Source organism: Monodelphis domestica, chromosome 5 (assembly GCF_027887165.1).
Source record: "Monodelphis domestica isolate mMonDom1 chromosome 5, mMonDom1.pri, whole genome shotgun sequence".
NCBI classification, from domain to species: domain Eukaryota; kingdom Metazoa; phylum Chordata; class Mammalia; order Didelphimorphia; family Didelphidae; genus Monodelphis; species Monodelphis domestica.
Window position 1 is genome coordinate 198,276 of NC_077231.1, and position 24,699 is coordinate 222,974.

General features: G+C 39.1%; 1 protein-coding gene across 1 annotated transcript; it reads left to right on the plus strand.

Annotated features, from left to right (window-relative positions):
- Window positions 1-1,067: 1,067 nt before the first annotated feature.
- On the plus strand, window positions 1,068-21,823 carry LOC103094286 (ankyrin repeat domain-containing protein 26-like). The gene is made up of 10 exons (XM_007505615.3): window positions 1,068-1,628; window positions 1,719-1,871; window positions 2,858-2,928; window positions 4,290-4,383; window positions 7,148-7,260; window positions 9,107-9,221; window positions 17,366-17,656; window positions 18,284-18,498; window positions 20,186-20,412; window positions 21,699-21,823. Exons 1-9 carry the CDS (start codon window positions 1,404-1,406, stop codon window positions 20,388-20,390), a joined length of 1,482 nt encoding a protein of 493 aa, XP_007505677.1. The 5' UTR covers window positions 1,068-1,403; the 3' UTR covers window positions 20,391-20,412; window positions 21,699-21,823.
- The last annotated feature ends 2,876 nt before the right edge of the window (window positions 21,824-24,699 follow it).

The following is a 24,699-nucleotide window of genomic DNA, read 5'->3' on the forward strand; positions in this document are numbered from 1 at the left end:
CCTAATTAATTTACTTATTTAATGCCATACCCATTGAACTACCAAAAAAACTTTCTTACTAAATTAGAAAAAAACATACCAAAGTTCATTTTGAAGAACAAAAGATAAAGGATATCCAGGGGAATCAGGAATAAAAATGCAAAGGAAGGTGCATTTGCAATCCCAGATCTCAAACAATACTATAAAGCAGTGGTCATCAAAATAATTTGGTACTGGCTAAGAGAGGAAGATCAGTGGAATAGACTAGGGGTAAATGACCTCAGCAAGACAGTCTATGAGAAGCCCAAAGATCACAGTTTTGGGGACCAAAACACACTATTTGACAAAAACTGCTGGAAAAACTTGGAAGACAGTATGGGAGACATTAGGTTTCAATCAACATCTCACACCTTACACCAAGATAAACTCAGAATGGGTGAATGACCTGAACATAAAGAAGGAAACTATAAGCAAATTAGGTGAACACAAAATAGTAAACTTGTCAGATCCTTGGGAAAGGATAGACTTTAAAACCAAAAAAGACCTAGAAGGGATCACAAAATGTAAAATTAATCATTTTGATTACATCAAATTAAAAAGGTTTTGCACAAACAAAACTAATGCATCCAAAATTAGAAGGAAAGCAACAAACTGGGAAACAATCTTCATTAAAAAAAAACCTCTGACAAAGGACTAATTACTCAAATTTATAGAGAGCTAAACCAATTGTACAAAACATCAGGCCATTCTCCAATTGATAAATGGGCAAGGGATATGAATAGGTAATTTTCAGTTAAAGAAAACAAAACTATTAATAAGCACATGAAAAAAGTGTTCTAAATCATTTATAACCAAAGAAATGCAAATCAAAGTAACTCTGAGATACCACCTCATACCTAGCAGATTGGCTAAAATGACAGCAAAGGAAAGTAATGAATGCTGGAGGGGATGTGGAAAAGTTGGTGCATTAATGCATTGCTAGAGGAGTGATGAATTGATCCAACCATTCTGGAAATCAATCTGGAACTATGCCCAAAGGGTGCTAAAAGACTGTCTGCCCTTTGATCTAGCCATATCACTGCTGATCACCAGCAGTGGTGGGTAAAAATGAAGAATGGTTTCATTTGAATGATCAACTGAATTATGACTTGTCTAGGGAAAGAGGTCACAATGATTTTCTTGCACAACAGCTTGAGGAAGCTGACAGTGAAGTCAATAGCTTACAAAACCAGCTAATCCATTTGCACTATTCCTATAGAGAGAAGGTGTTGATTTTAGAAAGCACAGAGAGAGCCCTACATCAGGCACAGTTTCATATAAAGGAACTCAAACGCATCAATAACATACAAAATGAAAAACAGCAGGAATATACTGCCAAAGAAGAATGCTTTCAAGGAAAATTAGCTGAAATCCACAGTGAAAATATGGTGCTTCAACAGCAGCTAGAAAATGCCCCCGAAAGAGTCATCATTAAAAAAAAGGTAGTAAAGGATGTCCAGGTAAACTTTAGTGATCCCTTCGCTAAAGTTCATGCTGATAGAGAAAAGCAAGTTCTTTTGGTCAAAGAGAGGAATAAAGAGTTAATCGATGACTGTAATCACTCAAGAGAGCAAGGGTGCACATATGAGAAGGAGCAAAGAGAAAGAGAGGTAGGCCTTCACATCATATCATTTGGTGTTTTATCTGAGTTAATATTGATGAAATCAATACTAGAAATGACATGGACATATTTTTGTCAGGGCACAATAAAGGAGCTTCAACAGCAACTTGCTGATGCCCTGAAAAGGCAATCCACGTTAGAAGTGTTCCTAGAGGTTATTTTTTGTTATATACATGATTTAGAAGATAAGAAGCAACAACTACAGAAGGAAACAGAGGAAATCAAGAGTAAGGTATGTAGGCAAAAGTTCAGGAATTAATTTGTCCTTGATTAATGAGGTTAACAGTGTCATATTGGCTTTTTACCGGTATTGACATGTTTCCCGAACATTCTTCCTTTTATCTAAACGGAGTCAGAACTAGACTAACAGCCTGTCCACTAGTTGTACTCCTAAATGCAGATAGGTATGGCCACTGTTCAGGTGGTTCACAAGTTTGTTTCTCTATCCACCCACAAGGAATGAGGTGTTTTCCCAAGTCACAATACTAACTAGATCAGGTGGTTATCACACTCTATGGCTAAAAAGCCCTTTACTTACACGATCTCATTTCATCTCTAAAACAACCCTGTGAAGTAGAAGGTATTTGTTTGCCTTTATCCAAAATACTCACTAAAGAAATGAAAATTTGTATTCACTTTGCATAGGTCAATTTAATAAACACTTGTTGGTTGATTGAATAGAGCCAATGGCTTCATTCCTAAAGCTATAAGGAGAAGCTCAATTTGAAAGACTCTCGATTGGGGGGTGAGAATGAAAACGATTAGATGGATAAGTAATCTTGGGGTTTTCCTCTAATTTATTCAAGCTAATTCATCATGTTGTTTTCATCTTCCTACCCTCAATAAGGTAATTCCTCCAGCCTTTCCTTCTCCATCTGTGCTCCCTATCCCAACCCTGTCTAATGCAGCTGTCCTCTCCTCAGAAGCTTCCCTCACCTCTAAGATGCTTTTCAGCTCTAAAAGGATGCTTCTTGGCCCTGAGGCTTCCCTGGACGGTTCCTCCTGATGTCATAACCCTCGGAATGACTAGAGAACTTTTCAGCTGATGAATAGGGAATGTCGCATTGGTATTGCCTCATGGTATTCTGAGGCTAGAATGTCTGAGTCAGTGTGGTTTCCCTGACTAGCTGGGAAGTGGCTGAGGACAGGGTTTGTTCCTAGTGGTTTCTCCTCTACGGAATGACAAGACTGAAGGCATTTTGTTTGCACTATTTCTAGCTGCGGAAATCTGAAGAACAGTATCTGAAGGCAGAGCCCTGGACTAATGATTTAGAAGATCGTGAACAAAAGTAAGAGTTCAATGAGCGTTTTGACAAGTCAGTGCTCCGACTAGTTGTGGAGTCAATCAAACTAACAAGGATCGCAGTTGGCTAGAAAGCATTCTGAAGAGAACTTAGCTCAGGAGTTCACCTCAAACGTTCCCATTCATTGGGAGAGCGTGGAAAGCAGCAGGGCTGGAATGAAGAAAATGCTTCCTAAGCACTTCCCTGGGGGCTAAGGACAACCCAAAGGACAAGATGTCTGTCCTCACAGAGAACTGTACATCCGGATGGTGGCCAGATGGGGATCCATCTGGGAGTCCTGCCAATGACCAGGATGGTGAATTGGGCTGCAGGGAAATAGTGCTTCCGGGCAAAAGGCTTTTCCCCATCCCAAGTTGCCTCTTCCAATGCAAACTTCCTATGTCACTAAACCGTCCCCTCCCCCACAAGGCCCTCTCAGGAATTTCCGACAATTGTGGGTCTCAACAGTTTTCTTTCAGGAATTATGTAATGTCATTAGTATAGTAAGTGATTACAGATTAAGAAGGTATGTCTGAAGACTTATCAAAAGACAGACTTTCTGTAAAACAGAAAACGTTCTGCCCCTGCCAACAGAGTTCTCATTGTGCTTCATAATCTCTGGAAACAATCAGGGGAGATAAAATGGTTTCATAGGGAGAGTGATTTTGGAGTCGGGAAAATCTGGGTTCAAATCCTGCATCTGACATGTAATGGCTACACGACCCTTGGCAAGTCATAGCATCTCTCAGTGCTGGCAGATGAATTTAGAAGACGTGAAGGTCCACATTTATGTAGGGATACAGTGTCCACCCCCCCACCCCAAGTCACCCTCATTTTAGATAGCAATCCTGCAGGTTGATCATAGGTATTACAACAGATTTACACGCCTAGAAGTACAGCAGGAAGAAGATACGTGTATATCTCTTCACAGACCGGGTCACTTCCCAACAGCTCTGCCGGTTCTGGTTCTGGTTCTGGTATTCCCCCGTTCGACGGACTTTGTCCCTTTTCTCATTGGCCCAGACTGCCTGCTGTCCCTCCTGCCCTCCATCTCTGGGAAGCCCTAGCTCCACTAACAGATCCCAGAGGCAGGGTGCCCTGTTCCCTGAGCCTTTTCTGGCTCAATGACTTTCACTCCTCTCCTAAATTGCTCTGCATTGACTTCCCACAAACTGCTCAAGTTTACCTGCCTCCTGGGCAGGTTGTTTTTGGCAAAATAGAACCACAATCTGCCCTTCTGTCCTCCTATTCATCCAGCAAACCTGGCAAGTAAGACCTTGAACCCTAGTCAGAACTTGTTCCACGACATTCAACAGAAAAAGTCCTTCAGAGTGTGGAATTGTTGATAATAGATTTCCTTCTTCTAGGCTGGAAATGGAAAATGGCAGATTAGAAGCTACAGCCAAAGAACTTCTGGGCAAAATGGAAAAGATGCAGGAAAACCTGTTGGATCCTAAATGGGTAAGTCAGCTCTGACGTTTCCTTTTCCTCATTTTAAAGACAGATTTCCTTTGTTTAAGCAGTAGAACACAGTCAGAATTTTGAATTGTTAAAAATCATTGGCATCTCAGTTGACATCCGGCTATATTCAGTGATGATGGCAATCATTCTGTCATAGAAGTTAAGCTTTTTTCCATATAAAATTCATAATCTCAAATGAAAAAGTTACATTGGTCTTGTAAAAAAAGAGTGTTAACCCTATATAATGAGTGGGGGAAATTCCAGTGGTGATCATGGATATGCTTCAGTCTTCTTCTTCTAAAGGTTTTGTTGAAATGTTGACCTGAAAGTAGTTGTCATGATTTGGACTTCTCACCAAAATGGTTTCAAATGATGAATAAATCAGGTTTTTTGATTGGGCATATCTCTGAATTAGCATACTATATAAAATTAAAATAATGAAGGTGCTTACATGGGCAAATCTCAATAGCCACAAGAAGAGGTCTCATTGGACCAGATTGCAAAATGGCCTCCTGTTTGTCCCTTGTTTACAGGAGACAAGTCTCATTTTTTCGCTTTGGTTTCTATCCTTTCTATTCCATTCAAGTCTTCATAGGAAACCTGGAAAGTGAAATCATTTGCTGATGATTCAAGAGTTACTATTTTCAGGCTTCTTTGGCTTACATACACATACATACACAGACACTTCTGCACTGGAGTTGATTTTCCATCTTCATGAAACATATTTTCTTAGAGATTTTTTCATGCCTTGAACTATTAAAAAAACAAACACCCCCAAAAGCCCAAAACCTAATATCATCAACTGACATGTACTTTGAAATGAAAAGGTAGAGAAATGACTACACAATTTGACAAATCCATGGTTGGGGATAGCTAGTAAATTACTCAAAATTACCAAAGGTGTGTGTGCCTTTGCTATGGTGGAAAATCTTCTTTTTAGTCCGAAAAACACAAACTTCATGATAATATTATAACCCAACATTACAAGAACAAGATAGAGACAGGTTCAAGAATTGCTGTCCTGGCTCTCTCCTTTGTGGTCCAAACCACTTTTGACAAATGATATCCTATCTTCAGGCCTCTGATTCCTCATGGGTGAAATGGTGGTGCTGTACTAATTTTCCCTAGGGTCCCTTTTTGCTCTATATGGTGTATTTTTTTGTAAATGTGCAAATTGCAAATTACTTTCTAATCAAGTCATCTCTCTCAATTGTACCCTAAAAACACATTTTATGAGTGTCCACTCTGTCCCTATCCAGTATATCAGCAGTAGATACTGCAGTCATCAAGTGGGCAGGGACCCAAAAATGAAACACTAACCACAATGGCATGCTTATCATGTGCCACAGACAAAAATACCAAAGAATAGGGTAAAGGAAGAGATCACTGTTGGGAGATACCAAGAGAAGCTTTAGAGAACAGGAGAACTTTGAGCAGCCTTTGAGGCTTGGGAAGGGATCAATGGTGAGAGGATTGGAGAACAAGAGAGCAGGAAAATAGGATGAGCAAAAGCACAGTCAAGGTTGGGAAAAATAGAATGAGTTGAGATTTTACAGAGAAAGAAGAGATAATTAACAACAAATCAAATAAGAGAAACAATCTTGGATTTGGGGGAGAAGTCAAGGTCCAAAATAGAAGATCTGTGGATCTGAGGATAGACTGTTCTGCCTTTTAAGAATGCAGTTTCAGGGAGTTTAGAGAAGTAATCCAGATGGCAAGGAACTAAAGAGAAATACCATTGTTATATGGATAGATAACCAGCCACAGAGTGAGAAACAGAAGAGTTCAAATCCCAAGCCTGATTTGCATAGGCTTCTGTTCCTGGATAAGCCTCTTAACTTGACTGTAAAACTCTTAGGGTTCCAGATTCTAAACTCCAGGATGGGGTGCTTATTTGCATCGATGGAATTTTTTTCTCAGAGTTCACTGTGCCAATTAAACCAGAGGTTCCAAGTGAATAAATCAAGAAGCCAACAGTTAACAATAAATAGGTGAAAGAAACGGGAATAAGAGATAAGGAAATGGTAGCTATGGGATACTCATTCATTGGAGACATTTGGAAGCAAGGAGTAGAAACAGGAGTGAATCTAGAAGGGGCAGCAGAATTCAGCAGGAGGAGCATTCTTTATTTCCTTTTAAGATGCAAAAGTCAACAAGAGATGGGAGGAGAGGCTGAAAACTTGATGGGAAGTTGAAAGGGAGGACAAGCCACTTACCTGGTTTATAATCTAGAGCAAACATGCCACTGAAGGAAAATGGGAAATGTTAATTTCTGCAGGTTGCAAATGCAAAGAGATTTGGAGAACAGTTTTATAGCCTACCATAAGAAAGTGTATATACACATGTCAACACAGAAATGCTTGGAGTATGGGCCAAGTGTGCAAGGGGAATGGGAACTGGCCATAGGAGCAGAGAAAAGGCCAGTGTTTCTCCAAGATAGGTTGGCACATTCCGTTCCATGCTTACCTATTCATTTAAATCCTTTTTTTTTTTTAGTTCATGAAGACTCTGTTATAGCAATAGCCATATTGAAACAAAATGAGAACTTCCATTCATGTGAATTTACAAAAACGTGTTCATTGTAAAATCAGAAGAAAGCTCCATCATTTTAAGTCAAATCGACTCATTTTTCGAATCTCCATCCTGGGCTTGAAATGATGAGACATTCTTACTAAGCTGATATTTACAATTGGATCTGGAGTCAACGGAAAGCTTCCATGGCTAAAATACCAAGTCATTTCCTGTATTATTGTCCTTTTCAAAGCTTGATCCTGAACGGGGGAAAGGAAAGACGCTCGTTGAGTTGAAGCAATCTTTGGTGGCAAGTCTAGACGACCAAAGGAAGAGAAATGAAGAAGTAGAGCAAGACATCGGGAGGTAAGGAAGAAGACTTTTCCCCAAAGCGGTTCAAAGGAACCTCACTTAAACAGTGATTGAGTTTGATTTTGTGCAGCCCTAAGAACAAATTCCTTTCGCACAGGAATACTTAGAAAAGTGCAGTAGGTGCCATTGTCAGTGAAGAAGGAATTGGGTCGTTTCCATTTTCCTCAGTAAATTCGGGCTGAAAAAGCAGCCTTCTGCCCTACAGCTGAGGAAGGTAGATGTCGGTCCCCTTCTGCTGCAGCGCTCCCCCGCCCAATAGGCCGTTTGTCCGCTGAGTGCTTTGTCCAGGTCCCCTGTTCTGAGCCCAATGGCTTTCCTGTACTCTGCACTCCTGTGTTCCGCCAGAAAGCAGCTCCTAGCCATTGGCTGTCTCTGAAAGCCGCGCTGCTGCCCGTAAAGGAAGCTGCGGAGGTGAAGAGGGGCACTTCCTGCCCAGAAGGTGAAACCCTCTGGAAGAAAAGCAAGTGCAGGGACCCAAATCCCTTTGGGGCGGACAAGAATGGGGCAAGTGCGGAGAAAACCGGATCAGAGACGGGAGTAGGGAAGGTCTCTTGTGACTTTGCGGCCTGAGGATGATTCCAGGAAGGATAGGCATTGGAGCTAGACGCGCCAGGATTCCTTGACGTGGCATTCCAGGCCCCGCACCCTATGGCAGCCCCCTGCCTGCCTGCCTTTCCACACCCATCCTATTAGTCCCGCTTCCACCACCTCGGCTCCAGTGAAGCTGCGCTCTGCTCTTTCCTGCCAAGCGTGCCCTGGACTTGGCCGTCTCGGCCCTGTGCCGGTGGCCTTCCGCTGCGCCCTCTGCTCTCGTCCTCTCCCAGGGACAGCTCCTTGGGGAGCCTGGTGTCCTCGGTGGGGCAGAGAACGAAGGACTTTCCCCATCAGGCTTCCATGGAACAAATGCTTGTGAATGGGGCCGCCCACAAAGGGCTTCTCTTGTGACTGGATGAGAGCCGGAAGCCCTCGGGCTGTCCCCTTTCTCTAGTGGATCCCAGCCTCTGTGGGTCGGCACTTCCTACTTGGTCAGCATTTGCCCGGAGTATGGCAAGAGGCGGCCAGCTCCACGGATCCGCCCCGCTGATCCGAGGCCGAGCCTGCCACTGCAATGGCGAAGAAGAGTCTCCAAGTGGTCCGGCTTAGGTTGGATGATACTGAGCTGCCTATTGGACCCCGAGGACTGGGGATGGGGGGGAGGGGGCGCAGTCCCTCCCCTCCCCTGCCCCTCGCAAGCGGTCAAGTCACAAAGTAACTGGAGATCCAACTTAGGGACCGCCTCCCTTTCTATCCACTGAACAGGAGTAACAAATGAGGTTGTTGGCGATTGGGGGGATTTGAATTCTTCCCCAGCTCACTGATAGAACTCAATCATGACAAGAAATCACAAAGGCACAAACAGGAAACCTTTTCGAATCCACTGGCACAGCATATGCATTAGGATCCCATCCTGGGAAGCTAGGGCTCTTTCTGAAATGGAAAGGTGAAGCCAGAGGTCCTTTGGGGAATATTGGACGAGGAAGCCGCCTTAAGGAAAAAGACCTGCCTCCCAATATGACTATTTAAAACCTCCCCCCTTCTAAGCCTGACTCTCCATCCACTGAGCCACCCAGCTGCCCCCAGAATAGATCTGTTTGCAAGGAGCCCCGAGCTCCTTAGTGAGACTGCTGTAACATCATACTGTCAGATTGGAATTGTAAGACCTTCAGAACTCTTTTTAGCTTCCTTTTCTCCCCCCAAGTAGAGAATAACTGAAGTGAAGGGCTCCCAAATCATGTCTTCTTACCGCGGCAGGGCAGCGTTTTAACTGAGCTTGACTTCAGTGTTCTGTTTATTCTTACAGACCAAGAAAAAAGAAATTAGAAGAAGATGACAAAGGAGATCTGGCTTCCCAGGAAGCCCTGAAACAGGCATGTTCTCAAGTGGAAGATGCACAAATGAATACGTTAAGAAACCAGGTAATATTTCTTCCTGTCAAGTGTAAAAGGTGCCTCATCTTCATATTCCTTTTGAGTCGGTTAGAGATGTCAGCAGGTCATTGGAGCCACATGCCAGGAAGGCAACAGTTGGGGTTTTCCCCAAACCCATCCAGTCTGGTTCTTTTTTTACCTTCTGTCTTAGAATCAATACTAAGTGTCAAGTCCAAGGCAGAAGACTGAAAGGGCTAGGCAAATGGGCTTAGGTCACACAGCTAGGAAGTGTCTGAGGGAAGATTTGAAGCCAGGACTTGCCATCTCCAGGCCTGCTACTTTATCCACTGAGCCAACACATTCAACGTAAAACCTAGTCACTCAGTTCTTACTGCTCTCAGGGACTCCATAGACAAGTTTGGGGATTTTCTATCTGCCTCCACATACTGAGATCTAGTGACTTTCTATCTAGATGTGTAAATTAGACATTTTCCCTCTATTTGCTTTGGAGAATTATAGAATGCTGATATTATATTATAGAAGGCATATTATACATATATACTGAACCTATTACATGTATATGATACAGAGTATTCCATATATTTCTATATTATAAATTCTAGAACATCAATTGGGATATACCTAAATAGATTGTGTTCACAGAGTTTCTCAGGAATTGGAAAGTTTGGTGGCAGAAATATTAGTTTTGTTTTCCTTCTGTGAATGGAAGTTGTTGCACAGACTGAAATTGAGGGTTGATGGCAAGAAAAACTTTCTAATCATTAGAATGATCCCAAAGTGAAATGGGTTGCTTCAAGGGACCAATTCCTGGAAAGCCCTTTATTTTTCAGGGCCTCTTAGAGCCTCTGAGCTCTCTCCAAAATTCCTCTTTTGACCCTACACAGGAAAAAGTAGCCCCCCCATGACTAGTAGCAGAAACAATGTAAAAAGCAGGAACCCTTGAAGAGATTTTTTTAAATGACCAAGAACTCATAAAGCAGAACATGAAAAAGTGAGGAACATTCTCTGTAGCTACAGAACCTGAGGTGGTTTAAGAGAGGGAAGGACTCTAATACTCTAATAAGGTTTGGGTTTCATTCCACCCAGAAGGCTGAAAACCATTCTGCTCCAGGACACCCTGTACATTGTTTTCTATTTGAGGGAAGCAAAAGTATTCTCCCTGCTGGAATAATAATAAGTGGACTGCTACATCTGAAGCTATTGCTTTCTTTCTTTTTTTACAAAGGATTCTGGCATTTGATTCTATTGTGATACTTCCCCACTTCAACACCTTACCCCCTGCTCCAAATTAGGGGAAGTGCTAAACAGGTTGTGAAAACATGCCTGTTCAAATGAGAGAATAGAGAAAGCACTTTGCAGACCTTTCAGTGCTATGTAAATGCTAACTACTTCTACTAGTACTAGTGGGACTGTTGAATTTTCTTCAGTGATGACAAGGACTATTGAATTTTCTTCAATGATGACAAGAGGCTGCTTAGAATCTTCTCTCAGTGTCATGCATTTTCCTGGTTGGGGTCTGCTGTCTGGCAGCAAAGAAAGCTTAACATCTTGACATTTGATGAGTTTTCTCCTTGGAAACTCACTGGTTCCACACTTTTTATTCCTCCCTCTCTTCAGTCAGTCATCTAACCCCCGCAGGCTAAAGAAAACAGGTGGAAATCCTGCACAACATCTTGGTTGATTTCATAGAAGCCTTCGGGTAGGAGGAAGAGGACTTTTATAGGATAGCCCTTCTGAATTCAGTCATTTCTTCATAAAAGTAGTATATTCCCTGGGCCGGGCACCAGAACTTTGTGAAAAAGACTGTACTTTCTCTCCTTCCTTGTGAAACAGCTGGCCATAAATAGATGCCCTGTCTCAGGAAAATCTATTTACATATGGAATCCACGCTCTCAGTAGAATGGTACAAAGGGATCTCATTTCTTTTTTTTATTATTATTTTAAACATTATTTTATTTGGTCATTTCCAAACATTATTCACTGGAAACAAAGATCATTTTCTTTTCCTCCCCGCCCCCCCTCCCACCACCTTTCCCTCTCCCATAGCCGATGCACGATTCCACTGGTTATCACATGTGTTCTTGACTCGAACCCATATCCCTGTTGTTGGTATTTGCATTAGAGTGTTCATTTAGAGTCTCTCCTCCGTCATATCCCCTCAACCCCTGTAGTCAAGCAGTTGCTTTTCCTCGGTGTTTTTACTCCCACAGTTTATCCTCTGCTTGTGGATAGTGTTTTTTAGATCCCTGCAGATTGTTCAGGGACATTGCATTGCCACTAATGGAGTAGTCCATCACCTTTGATTGTACCACAATGTTTCAGTCTCTGTGTACAATGTTTTCCTGGTTCTGTTCCTTTCGCTCTGCATCACTTCCTGGAGGTCGTTCCAGTCTCCATGGAATTCCTCTACTTTATTGGTTTTTTTTAGCACAATAGTATTCCATCACCAACATATACCACAATTTGTTCAGCCATTCCCCAATTGATGGGCATCCCCTCGTTATCCAGTTTTTGGCCACCAGAAAGAGTGCAGCTATGAATATTCTTGTACAAGTCTTTTTCCTTATTATCTCTTTGGGGTACAAACCCAGCAGTGCTATAGCCGGATCAAAAGGCAGACAGTCTTTTATCACCCTTTGGGCATAATTCCAAATTGCCCTCCAGAATGGCTGGATCAATTCACAACTCCACCAGCAATGAATTAATGTCCTGACTTTGCCACATCGCCTCCAACATTCATTACTTTCATGTTAGCCAATCTGCTAGGTGTGAGGTGATACCTCAGAATTGTTTTGATTTGCATCTCTCTGAGTATAAGAGATGTAGAGTACTTTTTCATGTGCTTATTAATAGTTTTGATTTCTTTGGCTGAGAACTGCCTGTTCATGTCCCTTGCCCATTTATCAATTGGAGAATGGCTTGATTTTTTGTACAATTGATTTAGTTCTTTGTAAATTTGAGTAATTAAACCTTTATCAGAGGTTTTTATGAAGATTGTTTCCCAATTTGTTGCTACCCTTCTGATTTTGGTTACATTGGTTTTGTTTGTACAAAAACGTTTTAATTTGATGTATTCCAGATTATTTATTTTGCATTTTGTAACTCTTTCTAAATCTTGCTTGGTTTTAAAGTCTTTCCCTTCCCAAAGGTCTGACATGTATGCTATTCTGTGTTCGCCTAATTTTCTTATGGTTTTCTTCTTTATGTTCAAGTCATTCACACATTTTGAATTTATCTTGGTGTAGGGTGTGAGGTGTTGATCTAAGCCTAATCTTTCCCACACTGTCCTCCAAATTCCCCAGCAGTTTTTATGAAATAGTGGATTTTTGTCCCAAAAGCTGGGATCTTTGGGTTTGTCATATACTGTCTTGCTGAGGTTGCTTGCCCCCAGTCTATTCCACTGATCCTCCTTTCTGTCTCTTAGCCAGTACCAAATTGTTTTGATGACTGCTGCTTTATAATATAGTCTGAGATCTGGGACTGCAAGGCCCCCTTCCTTTGTATTTTTTTTCATTATTTCCCTGGATATCCTTGATCTTTTGTTCTTCCAAATGAACTTTGTTATGTTTTTTTCCAAATCAGTAAAAAGAATTTTTGGAAGTTCCATGGGTATGGCACTAAATAAATAGATGAGTTTGGGTAGGATGGTCATTTTTATTATATTGGCTCGTCCTACCCATGAGCAGTTAATGTTCTTCCAATTGTTCAAGTCTAGTTTTAGTTGTGTGGAAAGTGTTTTGTAGTTGTGTTCATATAGTTCCTCTGTTTGTCTGGGGAGATAGATTCCTAAGTATTTTATTTTGCCTAAGGTAATTTTGAATGGGATTTCTCTTTCTAGTTCTTGCTGCTGAGCTGTGTTGGAATTATATAGAAATGCTGATGCCTTGTGTGGGTTTATTTTGTATCCTACAACTTTGCTAAAGTTGTTGATTATTTCGATTAGCTTTTAGGTTTAATCTCTAGGATTCTTTAAGTAGACCATCATGTCATCTACAAAGAGTAATAATTTGGTCTCCTCCTTGCCTATTTTAATGCCTTCAATTTCTTTTTCTTCTCTAATTGCTACTGCTAGTGTTTCTAATACAATGTCAAATAGTAGAGGTGATAATGGGCATCCTTGTTTCACTCCTGATCTTAATGGGAATGGATTTAGTTTATCCCCATTGCAGAAGATATTAGTTGATGGTTTTAGATACTGTTTTTTATTTTTAGGAATGACCCTTCTATTCCTATGCTTTCTAGTGTTTTTAATAGGAATGGGTGTTGTATTTTATCAAAGGCTTTTTCTGCATCTATTGAGATAATCATGTGCTTTTTGTTGGTTTGCTTGTTGATATTGTCAGTTATGTGGATGGTTTTCCTAATATTGAACCAGCCCTGTATCCCTGGTATGAATCCTACTTGATCATGTTGGATGACTTTTCTGATCACTTGCTGGTGTCTTTTTGCTAGTATCCTATTTAAGATTTTTGCATCTATATTCATTAGGGAGATTGGTCTATAATTTTCTTTCTCTGTTTTTGTCCTGCCTGGCTTTGGAATTAGTACCATGTTTGTGTCATAAAAGGAGTTTGATAGAACTCCCTCTTTGCTTATTATGTCAAATAGTTTGTATAGTATTGGAGTTAGCTGTACTTTGAATGTTTGATTGAATTCACTGGTGAATCCATCAGGCCATGGGGATTTTTTCTTAGGAAGTTCTTTGATGGCCTCTTGGATTTCTTTTTCTGATATAGATTTATTTATGAAATCTATTTCTTCTTCTGTTAGTCTAGGCAATTTATATTTTTGTAAATATTCATCCATATCACCTTGGTTGGTATATTTTTTGCCATATAGTTGGGCAAAGTAGTTTTTAATGATTGCCTTAATTTCCTCTTCATTGGAGGTGAGATCCCCCTTTTCATCCTTGATGCTGTTAATTTGCCATTCTTCCTTCCTTCTTTTAATTAGATCGACCAGTACTATGTCTATTTTGTCTGTTTTTTCAAACTACCAGCTTCTAGTATTGTTTATTAGCTCAATAGTTCTGTCACTTTCGATTTTATTAATTTCTCCCTTAATTTTTAGGATCTCTAGTTTGGTTTTCTTCTGGGGTTTTTAAATTTGTTCGTTCTCAAGTTTTTTGATTTGCATTTCCAATTCCTTGATCTCTGTCCTCCCTAATTTGTTAATATATGCACTCAGGGATATGAATTTTCCTCTAAGTACTGCCTTGGCTGCATCCCATAATGTTTGAAAGGATGTCTCGCCATTGTCATTTTCCTCAATGAAATTATTAATTGTTTCTATGATTTCTTCCCTAACTAACCGATTTTGGAGTATCATATTATTTAATTTCCAATTAATTTTTGATTTGCCTTTCCATGTACCCTTACTGATCAATATTTTTATTGCCTTGTGATCAGAAAAGGCTGCATTTATTATTTCTGCTTTTCTGCATTTGAGTGCCATCTTTCTGTGACCTAGTGTATGAACTATTTTTGTGAATGTGCCATGTGGTGCTGAAAAGAAGGTATATTCCTTTTTGTCCCTATTTCTTTTTCTCCATATATCTATTAACTCTAATTTTTCTAAGATTTTATTCATATCTTTTACCTCTTTCTTGTTTATTTTTTGGTTTGATTTATCTAAATTTGATAGTGGTTGGTTCAAGTCTCCCACTAATATGGTTTTACTGTCTATTTCCTCCTTCAATTCTCCTTGTTTCTCTTTTAAAAATTTGGATGCTATACCATTTAGTGCATACATGTTGATTAGTGATATTTCCTCATTGTCTATACTCCCTTTTAACAGAATATATTTACCTTCCTATCCCTTTTAATCAGGTCTATTTTTGCTTTGGCTTTGTCAGATATCATGATTGCAACTCCTGCCTTCTTTCTATCAGTTGAGGCCCAAAAGGTCTTACTCCAACCTTTAATTCTAACCTTGTGAGTGTCCACCTGCCTCATATGTGTTTCTTGAAGACAACAAATTTGGCTTCTAATCCAATCTGCTATTTGTCTACGTTTTATGGGTGAGTTCATCCCATTCATATTCAAAGTTATGATTGTTATTTGTGGATTCGCTGGCATTTTGATATCTTCCCCTAGTTCTGAACTTTCTTCTTTACCTTTCTCCTTTTGAACCAGTGATTTACTTTAGGTCTGTCCGCCTAGTCCCCTCCCTTCAGATGCTTCCCTTTCTAGCCCCTCCCTTTTTATGTTCCCTTCCCCTCCCCCCTCTCCTTCCCTCCCTTTTTATACTCCCTCCCAGATCCCCCTCCTTAATTTTCCTTTCTTTCTTGCCCTAATGGATAAGATAGAATTCAGGATCCCACTGGATCTAGATGTTCTTCCCTCTCAGATTTGATTTCACTGAGAGTAAGGTTTAAGTAATTCCACTTCACACTCTCTCCCTCTCCTTCTCAATATGAGAGTTCTTCCCCTCCCCTTCCCATGTGTATCTTTATATGGGAAAGATTATTCTATTAAGTCCCCCCCATTTCTTGAAGTAAATCTAAGTGTTATCAATGGTTCCTCCCTCCCTTTTTCTTTCTTTTCCCCCACTTTCCCGAAATCTTCTTAAGGCCCCAAACTTTTCCTATGCATGTTCATTCTAACTACTCTTATGATACTACAATTTTTAAGAGTTACACAAAAACTTTTTCCCACATATTAATATATATAATTTGATATAAATATAGTCCTTATAGAAGAGAGTTTGACTTAAAGAAAATGATAAGATTTATCTCCTTTTCCCTTTTTTTCATATTTACCTTTTCATGTTTCTCTTGCTTTTTTGTGCTTGGATATCAAATTTTCCACTAAGTTCTGGTCTTTTCTTAGCAAATGCTTGGAAATCTATTTTGTTGAATGCCCATACTTTCCCCTGGAAATATATAGTCAGTTTTGCTGGGTAGTTGATTCTTGGTTGGAGACCCAGCAGTCTTGCCTTTCTAAATATTGTGTTTTCATGCTTTACGGTCTCTTAGTGTGTTAACCACTAAGTCTTGTGAGATCCTTATGGGAGCCCCCTTATATCTGAAGCTCCTCTTCTTGGCTTCTTGTAGGATTTTCTCCTTTTCTTGGAAGCTCTTGAATTTGGCAATTGCATTCCTAGGGGTTGTCTTTTGGGGATTTAGTATAGAGGGTGTTCTATGAACCCTTTCTATTTCTACTTTGCCCCTTTGCTCCAGAATGGGGGGGAAATTTTTCTTTTATAATCTCCGGTAGGATAATATCGAGTTAATTGTTTATCTCTGGTTTTTCTGGGAGACCTATAATTCGGAGGTTGTCTCTTCTTCCTCTGTTTTCCAAGTCTGTGACGTTTTCAGTGAGATATTTTATGTTTTCTTCTAATTCATTAATTTTTTGGCTTTGCTTTATTGATTCTTGCTGCTTTATGATCTCATTTTCTTTGAGTTGCTTAATTCTGGTCGTTAGGGACTGGTTTTGCTTTTCAGCATTGTCTGCCCTTCTATTGGATACTTCGAGCTCTTTTTCCAATTGAGCAGTCTTATCTGTCAGACTGCTGATCTCTTTCTCCCATTTTTCTTTCCAGGTTTCTATCTTTTGGGTAAGTTCCAGTTTGAAATCTTCCAGAGCTTGTTGATAGATTCCATTTTGGGAGGCATGTTCTGATTTTTTTTTGGATTTCCTACTCATTCTCTTCTTTTACTTGGGTACTTCCACCATAAAAGTTTTCAGTAGTCACCTTTTTCCCTTTTTTCTCGGAGGCTTGATTTTGGGCCATCTGAGCCATCCTTTGGTGGTTTTATTCCCCTTTCCTTTTTGGTCTGGGGTCTGGGTGATATGGGCTGGTTTTCTGTGAATTTAGGTTGCCTCAGACTAGTTCTTCCCAGGGAAGAAGGGATGAAAAGGAGTCTATGACACATTAAAAAGTTAGAGGAGACTAGACAGTGTTGGGATCACGTACTAGATGTGGACTATATTGATTAGAGGAGCTAGCCATGCCATTCCAGATCTTTGTTTGGTCTTAACTTTGTTTTGAACTCGTCAATTTACCTAATTATTCACTTTAGAAAACACTTTTCCTAGCTATGAGAGGACAATGGCATATTTCATTAAAGCTGAATGAAAACCCAGTTTTAAGGGTTTGAGATAAGCAGGAGTTGAAAGATCTTTATTTTACTTGTGGAATTCCCAAGTTGCTATTTTTCCCTACAGAATGAGGAACTTGCACAGCAAGTGAAAGCAGCATCTTCAAAATGTATCCAATTGGAATGGACAATTCGAGGTCTTCGTCGAGAGTTACTTTCTAAGGAAAATGTGGAAGATAAAAATGGCAAACTGGAAAAGGAAAAGAGCCAATTGGAAGAAGAAATAGCTAATCTGAAGCATCGTTTTGAAATGACTATGCTAGAGCACAGACAAGTGGAACAATACAAATCTGAGGTGGATGAACAAGCAACACAAGAGATTATAGGAAAACTGAGAACAATCAAACTATTTTTGCAGGTTACTTCATCACTATTATCCTTTTAAAATATTCCAATATAAATGAGGGTTGAAGATTTTTTCCCCTGTTCTAAATCCACGGTATTTGAAAAAAAAATTGTTTTGTCCCCAGGCTTTTTCCCATAGCTCTCCATAACTTTGCTATCACTCTCAGAGGGGAAATAACCTTTGAAATCATAGGCAAAAATAACCATCTACACTGTCAGTGTTGTTTATAAAAATAATTGGCATCGTTAGAAAAAATGTCAAGGCTGGCTGAGTGTTTTTTAATTCTACAAATGTTTTAACTACTAAAATTTTAGAAGTTCCTGGAGTTCAGGTTTGTAAAGAATTATACCTATTGTTTTCATAATGATCTAATAGGAGCATTCGCATAAGAAATGCTGAACCAGCATCCAATAGAAATGGGGGAGTTGCTAATTTTCAAGTTCAAGTTTGATTCAGCTGACCTTAATAATGAAACCTTTCAAAGCTAGAATCTTATTTTGGACATGCAGAATTGCTCTTTGAATCACTGGTTAAATTAAGTGAAACCTAAGACAAGATGGTCAGAAAGACTTTGGAATTTTGGGGATGGACTCAGGCATTGTTTTGCTCATTTCATTCTTTGTTTTGCATTTGGTTTAGACACAAGCAGCATTCCAAAAAAACACAGAACAATTAAGAGAAAATCACCAAGCTCCAAGAGTAAATGAAATGGAGTGGCGAATGAAATATATGGAAGCTGAACTGTCCACATTAAAGAGCTCATATCAGGATGCTGAGGAACAGCTGGAGAAACACAGACAACTCTATTTTAAGGAACTAAAAGCCAATGAATCATTATCCAAGGAATTAGATAGGTACGTCCAAAGACAGACTCCACAAACATGGTACTACAACTTAGCAGATTGTGTGGTCAAACTTTTCTTCAGCATCATCGTTTTTAGATAAAGAAAGTCAAATTCTCCAAGCCAGGTAATTCTGTAGGTGTTCTTGGAAGAGGGCCAAGTCCTCCAACAAAGCCCAGACCCCCTCAGGGTTACAGGAGGCCCAGAGCACTGGAAGGGACTGTCTTATGTACCCTTAGAATAAGATTCTGGTTTTTCCATTCAAGCTCACAAGATGGTCACAAGATCGATTGTGCCTTCAGAGGTCAGAGTCACCCAATAACAAGCCTCATTGGCTTGTTCATCTAGGAAACTACCCATATTTGCCCATCGGTGAAGTCACACAGGCAGGACCCTTTCTTTGGTAAGAGGCATCTGACCCTTACCTGAGAATCCTTTGATCCGTGGGGAGAAGGATGGTGGTACTTGGGGCTTATCCCAAAAAAGGAAGGGTTCAGGTGTGTGAACTATGTCTGGACATGAACCTTAAAGGCCAGCATTACAAAGCCTGTTCTTGTGACTAGAAAGTGCTTGTTCTGCACCTGAGAAGGGGAAGCTGTTTCTGAAGAAGCCCTGCAAGCAGTTTTTAAACTGTAACTAAAATGTAGATTCGGAAATCTTAAACAATCATGCAATCTACTAATTACAATCAGGATTATGCTGGCTTCTGCTAATGATCTTAGAATCATAATATTGATTACATCTCACTCAACTGTTAAATTCAAAATGGAAAACTTTTATTAGCAAATTCATAATCGATCCATCTATGACTCTATTGGGAAATGGAGGGGTGCCTGTAAAGAAAATTCTTTTATAAAATACTGGCAGAGCAAATAGTTTCTTAAAGCTTAACTGAATATAAGGGAAGTGGTACATCAGTAGGAACCCTGGCTATAGAATCAGAAGACCTGGCTGTACTAGGTCTTGCCTGGCCAAGTTTCTTAATTTCCTTGAGCCTCAGCTTCCTCATCAGTAAAATGGGGATGTTAGATTGGAGGATTTCTGAGATCCCTTTCAGTACTCAGTCTGTGATCCCGTGAAACATTGATTTTTCAATGGGCCTTAGTTATATGCCACATTCTTCTCTTTTCTATCTGCTACAGATTACTTCTTGTAGGATGAAGTTAGATCATTTGAAAATGAGAATAACATTATCAGAATTACTTTATCATTTCACCAAATGCCAATAGGGAAAGGTGGAAGTGTTTCTGAAAATGTTAGAACAGGTTCCAAATGATACATGACACATTGTAAAGAATCTTTTCCTAATGGTGACAAGCAGGACTGCAGAACCCTGGCCGGGCTCACGAAGTCCATGCCACGCACCCCCCCACCCCAGCGAAAAGCCAAGAGGAAGGAAGGAAAAGGGAATCTTACAGGGAGGGCTCTCCAGTGTCTTGAACAGCCAAAAGAAACTCTCTGATTAAGATGAAGAGCTGGGGCAATCTTCCTTGCCCTACATCCATGTCTTTATACCTGTTGTTGGGAAAGGACATCACTGGAAGTCACTCAACTCATGCAAAACACTTAGTCACCTATCAATTGTTTTCTCTGTTAAAACCCTACTCTAGGAAAAGTCACAATTATGATAGCATCGATAAAAAATATATCACCATTTATGAAAAATGCTCATCATTTCTGTGCTTTGAAATATTCCCAGAGCTAACAGGAGACTACTGAAGGTGAGTGCCAAACTCCGAAATGAAAGGCAGAGGAATGAAACTTTAAGGGCCAGTTTTACTGCAAGTCCCGTTCTGGAGCCACCTCCTACTGAGCCTCCTAACAGTAGTTCACTCTTAAATGGAGGACTGATTCCAAGAGGAAACAGGACATGCTTTTGGAATCACAGTGTCTTTGAACAGTAGAGCCAAAGCCTATTTTAGAAAGGTCAGTCGTTTACAATGATTTTCCTTCTTTCCAAATAGAGATACAATGCAATTTACTCATCTTAGTGACATTTCCAGCTGACGTACTTTTGAGTGTATCATATTGGTTTTTAGCCTATAAAAAAGTCAGTGGTCATTTTACCCAATAATAATTTAAAATGCTAGGGAATAAGGGGTAAGATGCTTTTGAGGTTCTCAACTCTCACACATACCAGTCTGTTAACTGTTTGCATTCTAAGCAAACCTGACTAGTGGCATTCATATAAAGGCTTTAAGTTGAATACTATTTTCTCACCAACCAAAACCTAGGAAGAAGCTTCATTTTCTCAGATTTACTTTCCCATAATAATGGCAATGAATACTTTAAATGTATTCTGTCAGAGGCTCTTCTCTTAATTCCTTTTTCAGGATTTCTTAAAACACAATCACATGTGTATAGACACAAAAATCCATATGTAAAGATACCTTCATTTTTTAAGGGTACACTAGAGAAATTCTGGGAAAGCAATTGCATGTAATGTGATTCATTATCTCTTAGTTTGGTTTTCATGCAGATTTCTATCAAGGTTTTCTTAAACGAGGTGTATACCTCTTAAGAGCTATGGCATATCCAGGACATCTTTCTCCTGCATGATAGAACGTGCCCATTTTCTAAGAACCTCCCAGCTGTAGTATGGTCAATGGAATGTAGTTAACTTTGAGTTCAGCAGATTTGGAGATCTTTTTTTTTTTTAAACCTTGCTAGGTGCCTTCAGCATTGTATGGAATGAATTCATCTGTCTTTTAGTAGAGATGAATAGATTAAAGTTTATGGGTCCATAACTGGTAAGCATCTGGGTGAAAGCTATATAATAAACATGAAGTTTAGTTAATAAATCTAACTTTTCTCTGATGTGTTTAATCAGATTGTTCATGTGAAAGCAGACTGTTTTGCTTTTTTGAGGAAAGTATCCAATGTGGAAGGAAAAAGTATTCATCTCTTTTAGTATAGAGCTCAGAGTCCATGGAAAAGACCAGTCAGTGAGTTAAAAAAAAGTCATAGACTGCAGATTTAGGTTCTGTTTACTTCACAAAGATTTAGCTTTAGAGATAAAAAAAAAATAGGTTTCTAATGGGTTGGTTTTGTCCACTGTCTAAAATTTCTGGAACCACTAGAGAACTAAGAGCACTACATCAAAGAAAAGAGAAGTCATCCTTTCAGATTCACAACTATAGCAATAACAAGTAGTATGAACATATGAAATGCAAACTTCTTTCAGCTATTTGTTTCCCTTTTGCAACTTTTAGGTTTTTGATGAAGTGAAAATTTTGAAAAGGAACCAAGCAGAGAACTTCAAAATTGGAAATCACAAAGAGTTATTAAGAATTATTAAAGTATTTGTATTTGTAGAAATAAAAATTGTTGACATTTACTTAATGTCTCCCTCTTTTTGATGTACTTTCTTCAACAAACCTATAAGAAAAGGAGTTCACTCATGAACCCTACTTTAGAGTTAAGGTTAAGCTGTTTTGAAGCCAGTTTTTCTGTGGCAGAACTGAATCTGAGGATTGTGTTTCCACAGTGCCTAATAAGATTTTCTTTCCACCCCCTCATCGTCAGTAAGGTCCCATTGACAGCTGGCAAAAGTATCAAAATATTCATTGGAGAAAAACCGCAACATGACAATTGATTGCTCTTGACATGATTTAGAATATCACAAATATCAATATCAAAGGATCTATGATTTTTTTTACAGAATAGTCTATTGTATTGATTTGATGGGGGGCAGGGGATAAGGTAGGAGAAAGCAGATAATGGGTTGGGGTTTCAAGGAAACGAAGTCCTTCATGTTTGCCAAAAACATGATTAGAATCATCAAAAGGTAATTAAGAAAGGTAAAAAACAAAAACAAAACAAAACAAAACAATCAACAAACTTTTCTTAAGGGACCTAATAAGTTAAAAGAATATGTATCCCTACAAGAAAAGAGGATATTGATAACTCTTAAAAATGGTTATCACTTGGGTAGCTAGAAGAATTATACTTAGAGGGAACAGTGAAACTGTATATGAAGAAATGCCAAAACACAAGTATGTATATAGATATATGTATGCATAAATATATATATATATGAATATATACATATAAACAATAGAGTTTTACAATACACTGGAAGGGTAAAGAGATTGGAGAAAGGAAATACTCATTTCCTACATGCATCAAAATTGACTCAAAGAGGGAAGAGAACAATCAAATCCATTGGGACAGAGAATTGATTTGCCCCCTATATGGAAGTAGAAGGGTTACAAACAGACTGGGAAGGAAGCAATACAAGGGAGGAAGGGGGAGACAGTTTAAAAAGACTATAAAGAAAACAAGAGGGGAATAAGAATGAGGTGTAGAATGGGAAGTAAAATAAGGGTGGAAATTAGGGTGACCAATTGAAAACAAAACACTGGTATAGAAGGAAACAGTGAAAGAAGAAAGTGAAGGACTAGGAGTGGAAATCAAAATGCAGGGAAATACACAACTAGTAATCATAACTCTGAATGTGAATGGAATGAACTCACCCATAAAATGCAAAAAAATAACAGTGGATTAGAAACCAAACCCCTACCATATGCTGTCTACAAGAAACACACGTGAGGAAGGTAGACACACATAGGGTGAAAGTCAGAGGATAGAGCCAAATCTATTGGCATCAACTGATAAAAAGAAGGCAGGAGTCACAATCATGATATCTTACAAAGCCAAAGTAAAAATGGATATAGTCAAAAGAGATAGGAAAGTGATTCCAAAGCCAGGCAGGTAAAAAAAGGAGAAAGAAAACTATAGACCAATCTCCCTAAAGAACATAGACGCAAAAATCTTAAACAGGATACTAGCATAAAGACCTCAGCAAGTAATCAGGAGGGTCATTCACTATAACCAAGTAGGATTTATACCAGGAATGTAGGGCTGGTTCAATATTAGGAAAACCATCCACATAATTGACCATATTAAGAAGCAAACCAACAAAAATCACATGATTACTTCAATAGATGCAGAAAAAGCATTTGATAAAATACAACACCAATTCCTATTAAAACACTAGAAAGCAGAGGAATAGAAGAGTCTTTCCTAAAAATAATAAACAGTATCTATCTAAAACCATCAGCTAACATCATATGCAATGGGGATAAACTAGTTGCATTCCCAATGAGATCAGCAGTGAAACAGGGATGCCAATTATCACCTCTATTATATAACATTGGACTAGAAACACTAGCAGTAGCAATTACAGAAGAAAAAGAAATTGAAGGTATTAAAATCGGCAATGAGGCAATCAAGTTATCACTCTTTGTGGATGATATGATGGTCTACATAAGAATCCTAGAGAATCAACCAAAATGTTAGTCAAAATAGTCAACAACTTTAGCAAAGTTACAGGATACAAAATAAACCAGCCTAAGTCATCAGCATTTCTATGTTTCCAATACAGCTCAGCAGCAAGAATTACAACGAGAAACCCCATTCAAAATCAACTCAGACAAAAGAGAATACTTAGGAATCTATCTCCTGAGACAAACACAGGAACTATATGAACACAACTACAAAACACTCTCCACACAACTAAACCTAGACTTGAGCAATTGGAAAAATATTAACTGCTCATGGGTAGGACGAGCCAATATAATAAAAATGACCATCCTTACCAAACTTATCTATTTAATACTATACCCATTGAACTTCCAAAAAAAATATTTTACTGAATTAGAAAAAACCATAAAAAAAGTTCATTTGGAAGAACAAAGGATCAAGGATATGCAGGGAAATAATGAAAAAAATACAAAGGAAGATGGCCTTACAGTCCCAGATCTCTAACTATATTATAAAGCAGCAGTCATCAAAACAATTTGGTACTGGCTAAGAGACAGAAAGGAGGATCAGTGGAATAGACTTGGGGTAAGTGACCTCAGCAAGACAGTCTATGACAAACCCAAAGACCCCAGATTTTGGGACAAAAATCCACTATTTCATAAAAACTGCTGGGAAAACTGGAGGACAGTGTGGGAGAGATTAGGTTTGGATCAACACCTCACACCCTACACCAAGATAAATTCAAAATGTGTGAGTGACTTGAACATAAAGAAGGAAAGTATAAGTAAACTAGGTGAACATAGAATAGTATACATGTCAGACCTGTGGGAAGGGAAAGACTTTAAAACCAAGCAAGACATAGAAAGAGTCACAAAATATAAAATAAACAACTTTGATTACATTAAATTAAGAAGGTTTTGTACAAACAAAACCAATGTAACCAAAATT